The sequence below is a fragment of the Megascapheus bottae genome, chromosome 4 (assembly GCF_031878675.1).
Source record: "Megascapheus bottae isolate mThoBot1 chromosome 4, mThoBot2.hap1, whole genome shotgun sequence".
In the NCBI taxonomy this organism is placed as follows: domain Eukaryota; kingdom Metazoa; phylum Chordata; class Mammalia; order Rodentia; family Geomyidae; genus Megascapheus; species Megascapheus bottae.
Window position 1 is genome coordinate 79,975,594 of NC_143512.1, and position 14,835 is coordinate 79,990,428.

Below are 14,835 nucleotides of genomic sequence, written 5' to 3' on the forward strand. Positions count from 1 at the left end.
ATGGGAAACCAGGAGATTTAGTCAGCTTAAACCAGAATCTGCCTACTGTGTAATGACAAAGGTCTGAATGACTTTCAGATTCCAAGAAGAACAGTTCACTTTTCATCCATTCTGCAGTTAAACATATATGTGTATATACATATATATAGTAGAATTCTCCTTATATCTTAGCTTTGCATGTGATCATTTAAAAACAATTCTTTATTTTGACCAGTAGCCAGCCATATGGCAAGAGCCAAATGAGAATCTACAATATGAGCATTGACGTATTCTTCTCCCTATCCTCCTCTACAATTTTAAGCCCAGTAACTTTCATTTCCTCTCTTGCTCTTGTGAGATACTGAATTAAGAAAATCTCAGTGAGTTGAACTCAAAAATCATCAGCTTCACCAACTCCTCCTGCAGGAACTCTGAGTTTATTCTTCACAAGGTTAAGGATGAAACAGGGACATCTCTGGTTCTGAGAGATCAAACCCTGGGACTCTTAAAAGAAATTTGAGGAGGTGGTACCAACTAAAGGTGGAGAAGGACATTTTGGTGAACTTCATTAACATAGAGTCTTTGTTTATTTAAAAAAAAAACAATGCCTGCATGCCCTGTAGGAATTGTAACTACCTGGCAGAGCTCTCAAGACAGTACCCAAATGTAGGCCTGGCTGAAGGGCTATTACTTCCCAAGGTTATGTGAGGGGTGCGTGTGTGTGTGTGTGTGTGTGCTCACACTCATACAGTACAGGACGTTGTAGGCTCCTGGAACGTATTAAGCTGTCCTCTGCCCACTCACAGATTACAGGTTTGAATGAATGGGAATAGAATAGAGAATGATGGCCCTCTGTCTCTTTAATTGAATTAGGGAAGGGAGGGAAACAAGATGATGATGAGACAAAGGACAAACAGTGAACCAGTGTATCAGGGATACTCACAAGACATGTTGGAAATGAACTCCTCACCTTGTGGGAGGTGGGGAAAGCGAAAATGGGAGAAAATCCTGGGAGGGGGTAGCAATGTTTGTGAAGATTTAAACTACTTCCTTACATATATAACTATCACCCCTCTAACAATAAAATTGAAATAAAATAAAAAATTGTCAAGAGAAAAAAATGAAAAATAAATGAAGTAAGCATAATCATCCTTTGGACTTTTATGTGAAAGCCCCATTGTTGGAAATTTGTGCTTTAGGTAAAAGGGTGGAAAAGAAATAGCTAAAAGCAAATAGGGACCATAATCAAATCTTGCAAAGCCCAAAAGCAATGTCTGATTTTACTGTAATTTAGGACTTGCTATTATTAATGTATGCTTTTTGTTCATCTCTTTTTTTTAACTGAGATGGTCTTCATCTCCTTCAGGAAAAAGAAACTACAATTACCCTCTATTAAGACAAAATAAAGGTTCAAATGAAAGTAATTAAGATTTTATTAAAGAAATTTTAATAAACCAATTACTGCTCATGAATATGGATAGTCTCCAGGAAAAGAGCCATCCTATGTCTGAAATAAAAATAAACTATCTTTAAATATATTTAGTTTACATAATTAGTTATTTAAATGTCTTTTCAACTAAACTTGCTGTCAAAATTATATTTGGAGCAGAAATAATTTTATGCTGATAAAGGGAAGCTATTGAATTCATGTAATTAAAGAAAAGATACTATGAAGCAATTTTATTGCAGATTATAATCTGAAAGAAATTAGCATATCTTCTTTGGGTAAAGTAAAGTTTGCTAATGACCATCAGCCACCGTACCAAAAACTTGTATTCTACCTTCAAGTAAAAATGAGTAGCTTGTTATGGATGCTGGTGAGTTGAGTCTCCTCCTTAGTTGTCTATGAGTTGATAATTTAGTATTACCTTGATAATTTAGCATTATCAGTGTAAAGAAATTAACCAATCAGAATTCCAGAGATCAACTGTCTAATGGTAAACTGATTCATGTTTCTCACCGGTGTCAGTTTTCCACCCTACTACAAGTAGAATTTGTAGATTAAAGGTATAGCATACCATTTAAGAAGCATTTTGTGCATTCTCACTTGAGTTTGTTGATTGTAGAGGAACATCTTGCAGCTTCTATTTATTCTGTCAAGTCATCATACCATCTCACTTCCCTGTAACACTCAGAAAATGCTCAGTGCTGGGAGACTGTGGCAATCCACCACAAAGTTAATTCCTGTTGTAATGCAGTACCACCATGATAGGCATCTCCTGGAGTATCAGGGAGTACTCTGTGAACTTCAGGTACTGTGTGTTGTATGCATGTGCTGTGAGCACACAGACATGTGTCCACTGCTCTTTCGAGGCCGGACCCTGCAGTGGGAAGGAGCAATGGTAATGACAAAAAAATCAATCAGTAGTGAACAGTCTGAGTTGGAGATAAAGGTCTCTGCTGAAAATTAAAACAGGGGAGCTGATAACCAATGTAGTCCAGATGGATGCCACTTGTGGATAGGATGGGAGGGGAAAATGGGAAAGTGAAGGAAGAAGCATTGTACTTAAAACCTGAGATAAAATCATAACCCCATTGTACAACTTCAAATAACAATATAAATTCCCTAAAAATAGCCAGAACTACTTTGTTTCTAATATGCTTTTTTAACTAGAAAGATCAATTATCTTTGCTACCAAGTAATGGTTTTATGTGACTCAAATGAATGAAGGTAAATACTTTGATCACTTAAATGATAAAAATTTAGTAAAGGAGCCTGGTGCTTGTTAACATGCCCTGTAATCCTGGCCACTCTCGCGAATGCAATCTGAGGCTCACAGTTTAAATCCAGCCCAGTCAGGAAAGTTCATGAGATTCTCACCTCCAATTAATTACTAGGAACCTATAAGTGGAGCTGTATCTCATGTGGTAGATTGCTTTGAACAATAAAGCTCAGGGATGGCACCCGGGCTCTGAATTCAATCCCCAGGATTAGAACCCCACCCAAAATTAGTAACACATGTCTTCTTAGATGAATAATCACTTAACACTTCCTTATCTTTATTTTTTAAGAAGATAAACCTATCCTTTGCATGTATGTACTGGAACTAGGGCTTGAACTCAGAGCCTCAGGTTCCTGGTGAATATTTTCCACTCAGGACTGGTACTTTACCATCTCAGCCACACTGCCAGTTCCTGTTTTTTGCTGGTTATTTTGGAGATAAGAGACTTACATGCTTCCTGCCTGAGCTGGCTTTGAACCACTGTCCTCAGATTCCAGCTTCCTGTGTAGCTAGGATTATAGACAGAAGCCAATGGCACCTGGCAGATAAATATACTGTAAATTTTCCTATCATTGAGGATCAATCCAAATCAGAATATACTTGGAACACCTTATTGTACCAATGAGTGTATTTGTAAACTCATGTTAGAATTCTAAATACAAGCATGTATTCAGAGTAGATTGAAAAATGTCAGAACTAAGGAGGGCTGGGTCAGCTTCTGTCAAGTGCCAGACAGAAAATTGTTTAGACTTTCTGGAACATACAGACTATTGCAATCAGTAAAATCTTTCTTTGTAGAAAAAAGCAGACACACAAAATATATGAGTGAACAAGCATGGCTGTGCTCCAATAAAGTTTTATTTGTGAAAAAAAAAACTAGCTGCATTTACTCTCAAGTTAACTCTGCACAAAGGGCTAAGCTTATATACACTAGGCACTAGCATTTTTTCATATATTTTATTATAATTAATAGAAGGTTACATTATATTCACCAGATACAAGGTGCATTACTTCACATACATTGATACCCTTTCTCATGACATGTTCCCCATTTCCCTCCCCCCTCCACTCATCTTGCTTTCCCCCCTTCCCTATCCTATTTTAAATAACCAAATAAGCATATATAATATATCAGATAACAAGGTAAAATACTATAACAATATGAGATAACCAAAGGACAACAAAAGAGATGAGAAATAACATAGTACATTTAGAACAGCAATCACTCATTATATGGCTTTTGTTTCTATATCCTGGAAGTCCTTTCATTTAACATCATACTGTATGGCCTTATGTATCTAGGTTTTTCTCTATTGTAATCCTCTGCTAGGAGAGCCCAAGGTTTCTACTGATTATGATAAGTGAGGGAAACCATATGATTTTCCATTTCTTTACAAATGGGGCGATGTCGTTCTTTCTGACAGCAGCATAGAATTCCATTGTGTATAAATGCCACATCTTGTTGATCATCAACTGAGGGGCATCTGGGTTGGTTCTGTATCTTTGCTATGGTAAATGGCACTAACATTTTCATCTTTATTGCACTCAAATAAAATTCTCTGTAAATGTTACTCCAAAACATAGTTGAAAGAGTTTATCTCCCAAGTCACATTTTATAGAACTTTATACTCCCTCTGTTGGATATTTATTGTTATTAGCAACCCGAATTGTGTTATGAATGCCTTCGTTTAGTTCAGCCTGCGCATGGTAGGAAATTAATTATAAAATTAAGGAAGTGTGCTCTGCTCATTTTATTTATCACACAGTAAGTGAAACAAAATTTCATTTGGTTAAAATAGATCAAAAGCTTGCCAAGTAAGCTGGCAGTCCATTTTCTGAAGCTGAAGGGAGAACTTTATTCCTTGTATGTGTGTATGGTCCCTGTTTATGTGGAAGGAATACAGAGGCTTTCAGTTAGGGAAAACATGGCATTTGCTTTTCAAGCATTTCTGAATGACAGCATAGTATACAGATAAAGTGCCTATGACCTCTTCTAGAGTTAGACTTGTTTAGAAAATGTTTAGCGAAAAGCCCGAAACAAACCAATGTGTCCACAATGTTTGCTTTTGCTCTGTCTGAATTATTGTCACACCTTGTCCACTACAAATTTGTGTCCTGCATGTTGTTTGGCTCCCTTTGTGGCCCCTCAAGGAAGAACATTCTTCCATGATTATTGCTTCCAGAGAAACAGTGTCAGCGCCATCACCAGAGACCAGCTGTTTAAGTTACTTTAGGGGCCTTTGTCATCAGGTCAAATGCTGGAGTCTCTGATCAGGGTAGTTTGTAAGGGGAGGACGAAGGACTGAGGTCCCCCATAAAGGTCCTCTTTGATCATGGCTGGACTTTGGGCACATCAGGTTAGTACTGAGTAGCAGCTTAAAGGAACAGAAATTTAGGGAGGCTGCAAAGGCCCAACCCTGGAATGCTAGCTTCTCAAGAAACAAAGGTCTGAGAATCAGTTTGACGTCAGCCAGGACAGAAAAGTTTGTGAAACTCGTATGTCCAATGAAGTAGCAAAAAAAAAATACCAGAATAAGTAAGGCTTAAGTAGGAGAGAACTCCCCTTCAGTGAAAAGACCAAGTGAGTGTGAGGCCATGAGTTCAACACACACACACACACACACACACACACACACACATTCAGTGAATCCAGTGAACGCTCCATGGTGGCTACAATGAAGAGGGAAGACCATGGCACAGTTCCTCTGCTCCCTCATCAGACTTTCGCCACCTGATCGTAGGCTACAGAAGTTCTCAAGTGGAAGCAGTAGCCCCCCTCCCATATTGCCTCACCCCTTTCTGCCAGTGCCCTTCGCTCTAGCAAGGGAAAGCCATTCGAGATGGGAAAGAACCAGTGACCATCCAACAGTGTCCTTGTGCGTCTCTTGCAGGAGTCCTCTGGAACCTCTCGTCCTGCGATGCACTCAAAATGCCCATCATCCAGGATGCACTGGCCGTGCTGACCAACGCGGTGATCATCCCCCACTCGGGCTGGGAGAACTCCCCGCTCCAGGATGACCGGAAGATCCAGCTGCATTCATCACAGGTGCTGCGCAATGCCACTGGGTGCCTCAGGTCAGTCTGTGGCCCGCGGGCCTCCTTTCCCCTCGGCACCCTCGGGCTCTCTCTTCCTGGGACTCTTCCCCCGGGGTGCTCTGAGGGATCTCACTGCTCTGCAAAGATGGCTGTTGTGTTTATTAACTCTTATTTGTGGAGTTGTCGGGTGCACAAGGAAACATTTCTGATTATATAGTGGTAAGCAATAGGCATCTTCCACCACCCTACACCTTCACCAGTGTCTACTTATTTAACGTGATTTCTTTCGTCTAGGGCCCCCCCAAAAATATTCCAGTCTAAAAAGCCAATTTCTTTCATTGAAAAGAGTAGTTTGTAGTAATTTGGTGTGGAGGAAGCTGAAACAGGTCAGGAGATGGAGTGAGGTCGAGCAGAGGGAGGGAAGATGAAGGGAGAAGGAAGGGTGGGTAAATATAGCCATAATAGTGGCTGAATGAGTGTGTCATGGAGTCCCGTGAATGGAAGAGATGGACTGGGTTGGGAGATGGGGAGAATGAAGGAAGGGGTGGCATTGACCAAGTCGTATTGTACTCATAAACTGGCATGTTGAATTGAAACCGCTTTATATAACTACGTAAAGATTATTTTAAAAGAATTAACAGCCAGTAGCCTAGTTGCTTTGGAGAGAATCTATAACATGCATGTAGAGATATAGCCAGCTAACATCACTTGCAACTTTTATTGTGGCTTTTACTTTTTATTAATTCACCATGTGACTGCAAGAGTCTATAATTTCCTAGAAATGAGGCTTCAACGAGTCCCGTTGTGTTAAATATGTTTAAAATAATACAAGTGTTAAATAAATGGTAATTCTTTCCTAATGCATTTTACGAAATCACCTCCTAGAAGGAAGTCTATTGAGAATCATCTGAGAATCATCTTTATGACTTGTTTAATTTTTATTCTTCGGAAAGGAAGTAATAATCAAAATAGTGTTCTCCAGGGCCTGTGCTCCCAACGACATTTTATTATGGAAATAAAGTTGGAAATATCTATAGGATGAAGCACATGCTACATTGGAGGCCAGAAAGGGTTTATTTAAAGCTCCTAGTGAAGTCATCTACATTTCAGAGTTTAAATGTCCAGAACTGCTTTACGTAAGCTGACTCAGAGTTGCCATTTCTCCTACGCTAGATTAGTTTCTAGGTAGAAAAATGAGTCTCTTCTGAGAATGACCAACATCACCTCAGCGATATTAATAATGATCTCATGAATATTCCTGACAGTGTTTTCAGCCTCCAGTGCTTTTTTTGCTTATTTATTTATTTATTTTTGCTTGGACTCTGGGCTTTGGCGCTGTCCCAAAGCTCTTCAGCTCAAGGCTGCACCCTACCCCTGGGCCAGGGTGTTGTCCCTGAGTCTTCAGCTCAAGGCTAGTGTGCTACCCCTTGAGCCTCAGCCCCATTTTCTAGAGGTTAATTAGAGATAAAAGTCTCAAGTTCTTTTTTAAAAAATTTTATTGTAATTAATACAGGGATTACAGCTATATTCACCAGATAGAAGGAGCATTAATTCACACACATTGATACCCCTTCTCATGTTTTTGTCCCCATTTCCTTCCTCCCACCCCCTCCCCATATCTTGTTTTCCCTCTTCCCTTTCCTATTACAAATAAACAAATAAACGTATATACAATATACCAGATTACAAGGTAAGATACTGTAACAATATGAGAATAACCAAGGGACAACAAAAGGGATGAGAAATAACATTGCACATTAAGAACAACATCCACTTATTATATAGCTCTTGTTTCCATATCCTGGAGGTCCTTTCATTTAGCCTCATGCTATGTGGAAAGTCTCAAGTTCTTTAGTGCCCGTCCTGACTTTGAACCCTGATCCTCAGATCTCAGCCTCCTGAGTAGCTAGGATTACAGGCGTGAGCCACTGCGCCGGGCTGTAGCCTCCAGTCTTAAGAAGGACATCTGTGAGTGCACATAGAGTCCACTCTATGTGTCTCTGCACACATTCACAGGAGAGATGGAAATGCCCTGAGAATTTTGCTTTTCCTCTGGGTCACAAAATAATAAACTTTTACATAATTTCTCTGGACCATCTCTACCATAAGCCAAATTTATAGGTCTCCAAACAGCTGTATTGTAGCACCCGTTTTATGACTTCTTAAATTCCGTTATCCTCTCTCCACAAGAGTATAACTCTTCCAGAGCAAAAAACCCTTAGGCACTGTGATTTTTGCAGCCTGAATTGTTTACTGAAGGTATTTACATGGACTGTAGGTAGTTTCCCTCCCCCGCCTGTCATCTTTCCTAACAACATGTCTCTCTGGCAGCAGTGTCTCCCAGTCACCTATACAGCAGATTCCTGGCCGAGCTGGGAAGCTGGTCAGATGAAATCCTCTATGAATCACATAGTAGCACACGTATGTCTTCTTGGGGTTTGCTTTCAGGACATGTGGCACAGCCATGGCGTACATAGATTCCGCATCATGGATGAAGAGCTAAACCAATGCCTGTCATGGTCTCTTGTCAGTCCTCTGGCTGAGTATGGTGTCTGGAATAGGAAGTAGGGTAAGGAGAGATCAGGATAGGGTGACCCTTCCCCTCCCCCCATCCAGTCTTCTCAGATGAATCCCTCGCTCGTGATCCAGTGATGCTGGTTAGGGCTCGCTACAGCTCAGGAAGCAGAAAAATTAAATAAGACAGCGACTTTAGAAAGAACGCACTGTCACCAAGTCAGGTTTCTTTAGCGAAGACCCAGGCTGGGTGAGTGACTTCCACCTTTCTCTGTTTATCCTGTGAGTGACAGAGCAAACCTTGCACTAGCAAATGAAACTTTTGCTTCTTTAATTCAACTTCTGCCTTTCCACAGAAGGAAAGACAAGTCTTCCTTCCTTATCTGAGTGTGTTTATGATGGTTTCATATTGACAGGCAGTGTCCTCTGGGATAGGAAGAAAACAGGCCTAAAAATGGCAGAAACAAATTTGTGAATTAAAGGCTCAAGGGATGTACGATTTCTAGACCTTTCATTCTCCTCCCAGGACACCTCCAGCCACTGTGCTAACATCGTGATTGAAGATGGTATGCTTTAGAATAGGAGTTCTTTTCCGTTCTTGGTTTATTCAGTGGCTCCTAGATCTTCATTCACATTAAAGAAATTTGCTTTTTATCTTGCTTCTACCTTTGAGCAGTTTTGCCCAAGTAGCATTTGTTGACTGAGAATTGTGAGTCAGTGGGGAGAAGGCAAAAGACCACCCCAGAGCTTCTACCTTTCAGAAGTCAGTAACCTGAGGAAGTGATGCCCCAGGACAGGCTCTAGCGTAACACCTCTGCCTCATTAATCCTGCGGGTAGGGTTGGACAGGAGGAAATCTGGAAAAGGAATGACTAACTCATCTAGGTGTAGCTTCAAGAGCCACATAGAATTGGAGATCTAGGCAGAGAGCACCTCACATGGATGTAGATGTAAACCTGTCAGGGACAGAAAGAATAGCCAGTCATGCTGGCATGGCACTGGGAGAGTTCCCAGTAAATTTGAGGACCATTATCCACAGACTAGGTTCCTTATTATTATTGGTTTTTTTTTCTAGTTCTGGATTGAACTCAGGACCTGGGCACTGTCCTTGAGCTTCTTTTCCTCAAGGCTAGCACTCTACCACTTGAGCCACACTAGCTTCTCATCTTGCCACGTGACCTGGTTCCCTGACCATCTGTCACGAGGCTGTCACCACAGGACAAATAGATGGCACTGCGCATCTGTTCTGACATTAGTCCTTTTTTTTCCATACACAGTACCAAGAATCAAGTATTTCGTTATGGAAAAAACAAAAAACCAGAAACCAGTAGTTTGGCCTAGTGGTAGAGTGCTTGCCTTGCATTCACGAAGACCCAGGCTCGATTCCTCGGTACCCCACATACATAGAAGGAAAAAAAAAAGACTAAAATGGCACCTATGAACGAAGTGGTCAAGTAACTTAAACAAAGTCACTAAGTAGTATCTTAAATATTTATTTAGATAGAGCTATGGATGCCATTTCTTTAAACTTACATCTGTAATTTTTAAAATATTCTAGACAACATTGATTTTTTTCCAATATTGAGATTTCATCATTCTTTGCTTGATTAGTTTAAGATGAACTTACATTTTTGAGGTTCTTCCCATATTTATATTTTAGTATTATATATAAAAACCAGATGATATGTAAAATAAAACTCTCTTCATAAGAGACTATTTTCTAAACTACTGTGGCTTATGAATCAGTCCAGTAAAATCAGGAAACGGTAGGTAAAAGTAAATTGGTCACATCATTGGAAATCATTACCCTTGATATTCATTCTTGGCAGAATGCAGACTTGTTTCTTTTCAGGATGAGAAGCTGAGATTTAGAATTTAAGAAATTACTATTCTAAAATAGTAGCATTTTTATTTTTCAAAAAGGAAAGCAATTTTCTAAATGCAAATTGTACTGCTCTTAAACGTCCTGAAGTTCAGCAGTGAGAAATTTGAGTACAAGCAACTTGTGCTTTAGGGAGTCAAAATCTGGCTGTAGAAACTCTTGCAAGAGTCTTGATTTCCTTCCTGCTTCCATCACTAGTGGACTTTGTAGAGCTTTGCCAGTGGTTCCTGCTCAGCCCTGACTCAGGAAGGACCGTCCATTGCCTGTCCTCACACAGGCCTTGTAAACCATCATGGAAAGAATCAGAGCATGTTGACATAGTCAAAAGTTAAGCACATGTGAAATAGGAAATGAAAAGTTAATGCCCTTAGTTCTTTTCCATTTAAAATTCACTTTGGTGTAGGAAATGGAATTCTCTTCAATCAGATCTATCTATTTGTTCCTGAAATATCTATCTGTCATTTAGGGAAGAGGATAGAAATGGGGGAGGGGCATCTCTTTTGTTTGGTGAGTTGATAAGGATGCTGGGGGCAGGACCAGAGATGTTAGAGCTGAATACCCCATCAGGACCTAGAATAGGGGAGACCTCTGTGTCTAAGCTCCACCTTTTAACATCCTCCCCTTCCTGTCCTGCCCCTTTGCTCTCTGCTTCACCCATCCTGCCCTGCCCCTCCTCCTTTTCTTCCTCCTCCTCCTTCTTGACCCCCTCTACTTTGCCTACACACTCCCTGTTCTCCTTTCTTTTTTCTCTTTTCTTCCAAAGTATTTTTCTCCAGTTCTGCCATGTTTAAAATATTTTTCTGAATTAAAAGTCAGCAAAATATAATCTAAAATAAATGTATCAAGGGCCGAGAGTTTGGCCTAGTGGTAGAATGCCTGCCTAGCAAGCATGAAGACCCAAGTTTGATGCCTCCATACCACATACATAGAAAAAGCCAGAAATGGTGCTGTGGCTCAAGTGGTAGAGCTCTAGCTTTGAGAAAGTGCAAGTACTGAAGCGCTGAGCTCAGTACTGGGACTGGCAAATAAATAAATAAATAAATAAATAAATAAATAAATAAATAAATAAATAAATAAATAAATGTGTCGAGATGCTAGAGATGTTGAGAACATGGTTATGAGTGAGGTAGTCCTTAGTCTTTCTCATCTTGGTAACTACAATGCCTTCAGATAGCCTACATCCACCTATTCAGCCCTTTAAATGAATTCAGTTTTGTTCCTGTGACTGTGCACCCTGTATCATCGTGTTCATTTCTTAATCTTTAGCTCACGTAGCCTTCTCTTTCAACCGAAAACATGCATTAAGAGCTGACAACCTGAAGAGACTGACAGGAGGCAGGTTGACTGACCATGGACCAGCTCAGCCTGAGGTCCAGGGGATGTGTTTCAGAGGCCTGAGGTCCAGGGGATGTGTTTCAGAGGCCCTCCTCAAAATTCACGTCCAGCCATTACCTCTGAATGGGACCTTAATTCATGTCCACTCATTGCCTCTGAATGGGACATTTTATTGGAAATAATATCTTTGGGGTATTAGTAGTTAAGATCAAGCCATGCTGGATTTAGGGTGGGCCTTAATGCCAATGAATAATGTTCTTGTAATAAGAGAGAATATCAAGATATGAGAGGGGGTATCAATGTGTGAGAAATAATTACCCGACAACTGTAACTCCAAGCCCTCTATACATTATCCCAACAATAAAAAAAAATAAATATTCATCCCATCTAATTGGCAGAATAGCTTCCAGCATTACAGGAAAATGCAAAGCATATGATAAGAGGATAAGAGTAGAAAGTGAGTCTCATGAGTGAGTCTCAGGGTAGTGCGATCTGAAGGAAGTGGTTGTGATTGGGTAGCTTATGCAGTACCGGGGGGTTGTGATTGGGTAGCTTATGCAGTACCGGGGGGTTGTGATTGGGTAGCTTATGCAGTACCGGGGGGTTGTGATTGGGTAGCTTATGCAGTACCGGGGGGTTGTGATTGGGTAGTTTATGCAGTACCGGGGGGGTTGTGATTGGGTAGCTTATGCAGTACCGGGGCAGGTCTATGAAGCACAGCGGTTGTAAAGTGTCCAATACTGTTTGCACACATTTTGATTTCTGTCCTGATATGCTTCGATTCAGAAATGAGTTGAACCCACTGGCAGATTTATGAATCAATTGACATTTTTAAGATTATTAAGAAGAAACCTGTTTTTCAACCTCAATACTTAAGATTAAGAACTTCATGTAACCATTGCTCAGAAAAGTACCTGGGAAAGGAAAGGGCTTCCCACAGTGAAGGATTTATCTAATATTAAAGACAATCAGAAGTCATTCTAGTTCCACACAGGAATGTGACATGATGAAACCACCATTTCTTTGCTTTTTTTATTGTAATGTATACAGTTATATTTGCCAGGTAGTAGTGCATTACATCTCACACACTGATAGCCCTTCTCATGTTTTTGTCCCCATTTCTCTCCCTCCACCCCCTCCCAATCATCTTGTTTTCCCCCATTTCCTTTCCTATTTCAAATAAACAAACAAACGTATATACAATATGCCAGGTAACAAAGTCAGATACACTAACAATATGAGATTAACCAATTACAACAAAAGAGAAGAGAAATTACCTACTACATTAAGAACAGCAATCATGGGCCAGAGTGCTTACCTAGCATGCATGAAGACCCTGGTTGGATTCCTCAGTACCACATACGTAGAAAAAAGCCAGAAATGGTGCTGTGGCTCAAGTGGTAGAGCTCTAGCCTTGAGAAAGACAAAGGACAGTGCCTAGGTCCTGAGTTCAAGGTCTAGGACTGGCAAAATAAAAAAAAAAGACAATCACACAAGATAAAGCTCTTGTTTCTATATCCTGGAGATTGTTTCATTTGGCCTCATCTTATATGGCCTAATTCTCTGCAAGGAGAGTTCTGAGTGTGCACTAATTATTACACAATGAGGGAAACCATCAAGCCTAGGTTCCTTTGGGTCTGGCTTACTTCACTTAATATGATTTTTTTCCAAGTGAAAGCACCATTTCTTGGACTATATACACAGTAGAATTTTATTTGACTATTTGGTAGAATGATACTACACTATTTGCAAAGATATGGACAGATTTGAAAAAAATCATGTCAAGTGAAGTCAGCCCAGAGAGACAAAAGGTGAATGTATTTTCTCATATGTGGAAGCTAGGATTAATTTATACATGTATAAGTAAAAAGTTTGAGTTTGTATGCAAGTGTACACAAGTGTGTTAGCTGAGGTGTTTTCAGTGTAATTCCTAAGAAAAGCAACTCATAGTCCAACAAGATAATTACCAGGAAATGGGTTCTGGAAAAGTGGGAGGTGGAATCTGGGGGAGGGGAACAGAATAGAAGAATGAAGAGAGAAATCGGGGGAAATGAAGTCATAAAATTCAATGCATAGCGTATGAACTTCAGAAAACTAAAGTGAGGGGGAGTGGAGAGAGATGAGAAAGAGTGGCATAAAAGGTGGCATTGATCAAGATACATTATATCCATAAATTGATTTGTTGAATGGTTAAAGACTTTTTTTTTTCTGGAAGGTACTTCCAACAGCTAAGTACAAGAGTGAACGATTTCTGGCTTTACTGTGAAATGTGACACTGTTTCCATTTATAATATCACCAATCAGTATCCTAAAGATGCCTGTCATGGCCATTATCATCCTTTCAGAACGAACTCTAGGGAAAGCCTTTCCAAGACTCCTTACTCTCCTTTTACTCTAGCAGCCAGCTCAGGAAGACAGCTCGGCTCCACATTACTGTGCTCCATTTAGTCATAGGTCTTTTTTCAGGACTTTATCTCTAGCTAAAGCATGGCTGTAAGTCTGGCTTTGTAACCTCCACAGCTCATTTCCCGGAGCTGCCGAGTGGTTTATTTATTTTTATTATTCTGTTCCCACTTCAGCATCTTGTCCTGAAGGACAACAATATACAACTCTTATTTTTCTATCTATCTTTGTGTGCACAAGAATGTTATTAAGGCGTCAAAGGCACTGTACTGTTCCTCTGCTTGTGAGTATAATTAAAGTCAGACCCTCAATTAGTCATTTTAACCCATATAATGGATGAGCGCTTGGTCCCACAGAGCCACTGATTCCTACAATGACCTTGAGAAAATATGTCACAAAATGCAGCGCGTGATCATCACACAGTGACCAGAGCTCCCAGGATATTTATTTAACTGGTTTATGCATGCTTATTAGCCACAGGTAAGAAGAAAAAATACTGCTATCTTTATGTGAAGGTTGTGACACTATTCTTCACCTATTTAAAAGAAACTTGGGCCTCGGGTTTGGCCTGGTGCTACAGTAAGCACTTGTCTAGCGTCCATGAAGACCCGAGTTCGATTCCTCAGTACCACATACCTCAAATAGTAGCACTCTACTATTGAGAAAGCCCAAGTGTCCAGCCCTAAGTTCAAGCCCTACGACTGGTGAAAATAATAAATAAATAAACAAACAAACTATCTTAAAAAACTTGCTAGCTAGGCTCTTTTTGTTTGTTTTAGGGTTTTTTTTTTTCATTTGTTTTTGTGCTGGTCCTTGAACTTGAACATAGGCTTGGCCTCTATCTTTGAATTGGTTTGTTCAAGGCTTGTGCTCTAGTAGTTAATTGAAGATCTCAGTCTCAGAATTTCCTGCCTGCTCTGGTTTCAAACCATGATTTTCAGATTTCAGCCACCTCAGTAGCTAG

General features: G+C 40.1%; 1 protein-coding gene across 3 annotated transcripts in view; it reads left to right on the forward strand.

Moving 5' to 3' along the window:
• Window positions 1-14,835, forward strand: part of Ctnnd2 (catenin delta 2) — a 770,274-nt gene that overhangs the window by 609,456 nt on the left and 145,983 nt on the right. For all 3 annotated transcript variants that reach the window (XM_090332125.1, XM_090332127.1, XM_090332126.1), the window contains exon 12: window positions 5,594-5,777. In XM_090332125.1, coding sequence (XP_090188251.1) covers window positions 5,594-5,777 — 184 coding nt within the window. The remainder of the gene's footprint in view (window positions 1-5,593; window positions 5,778-14,835) is intronic.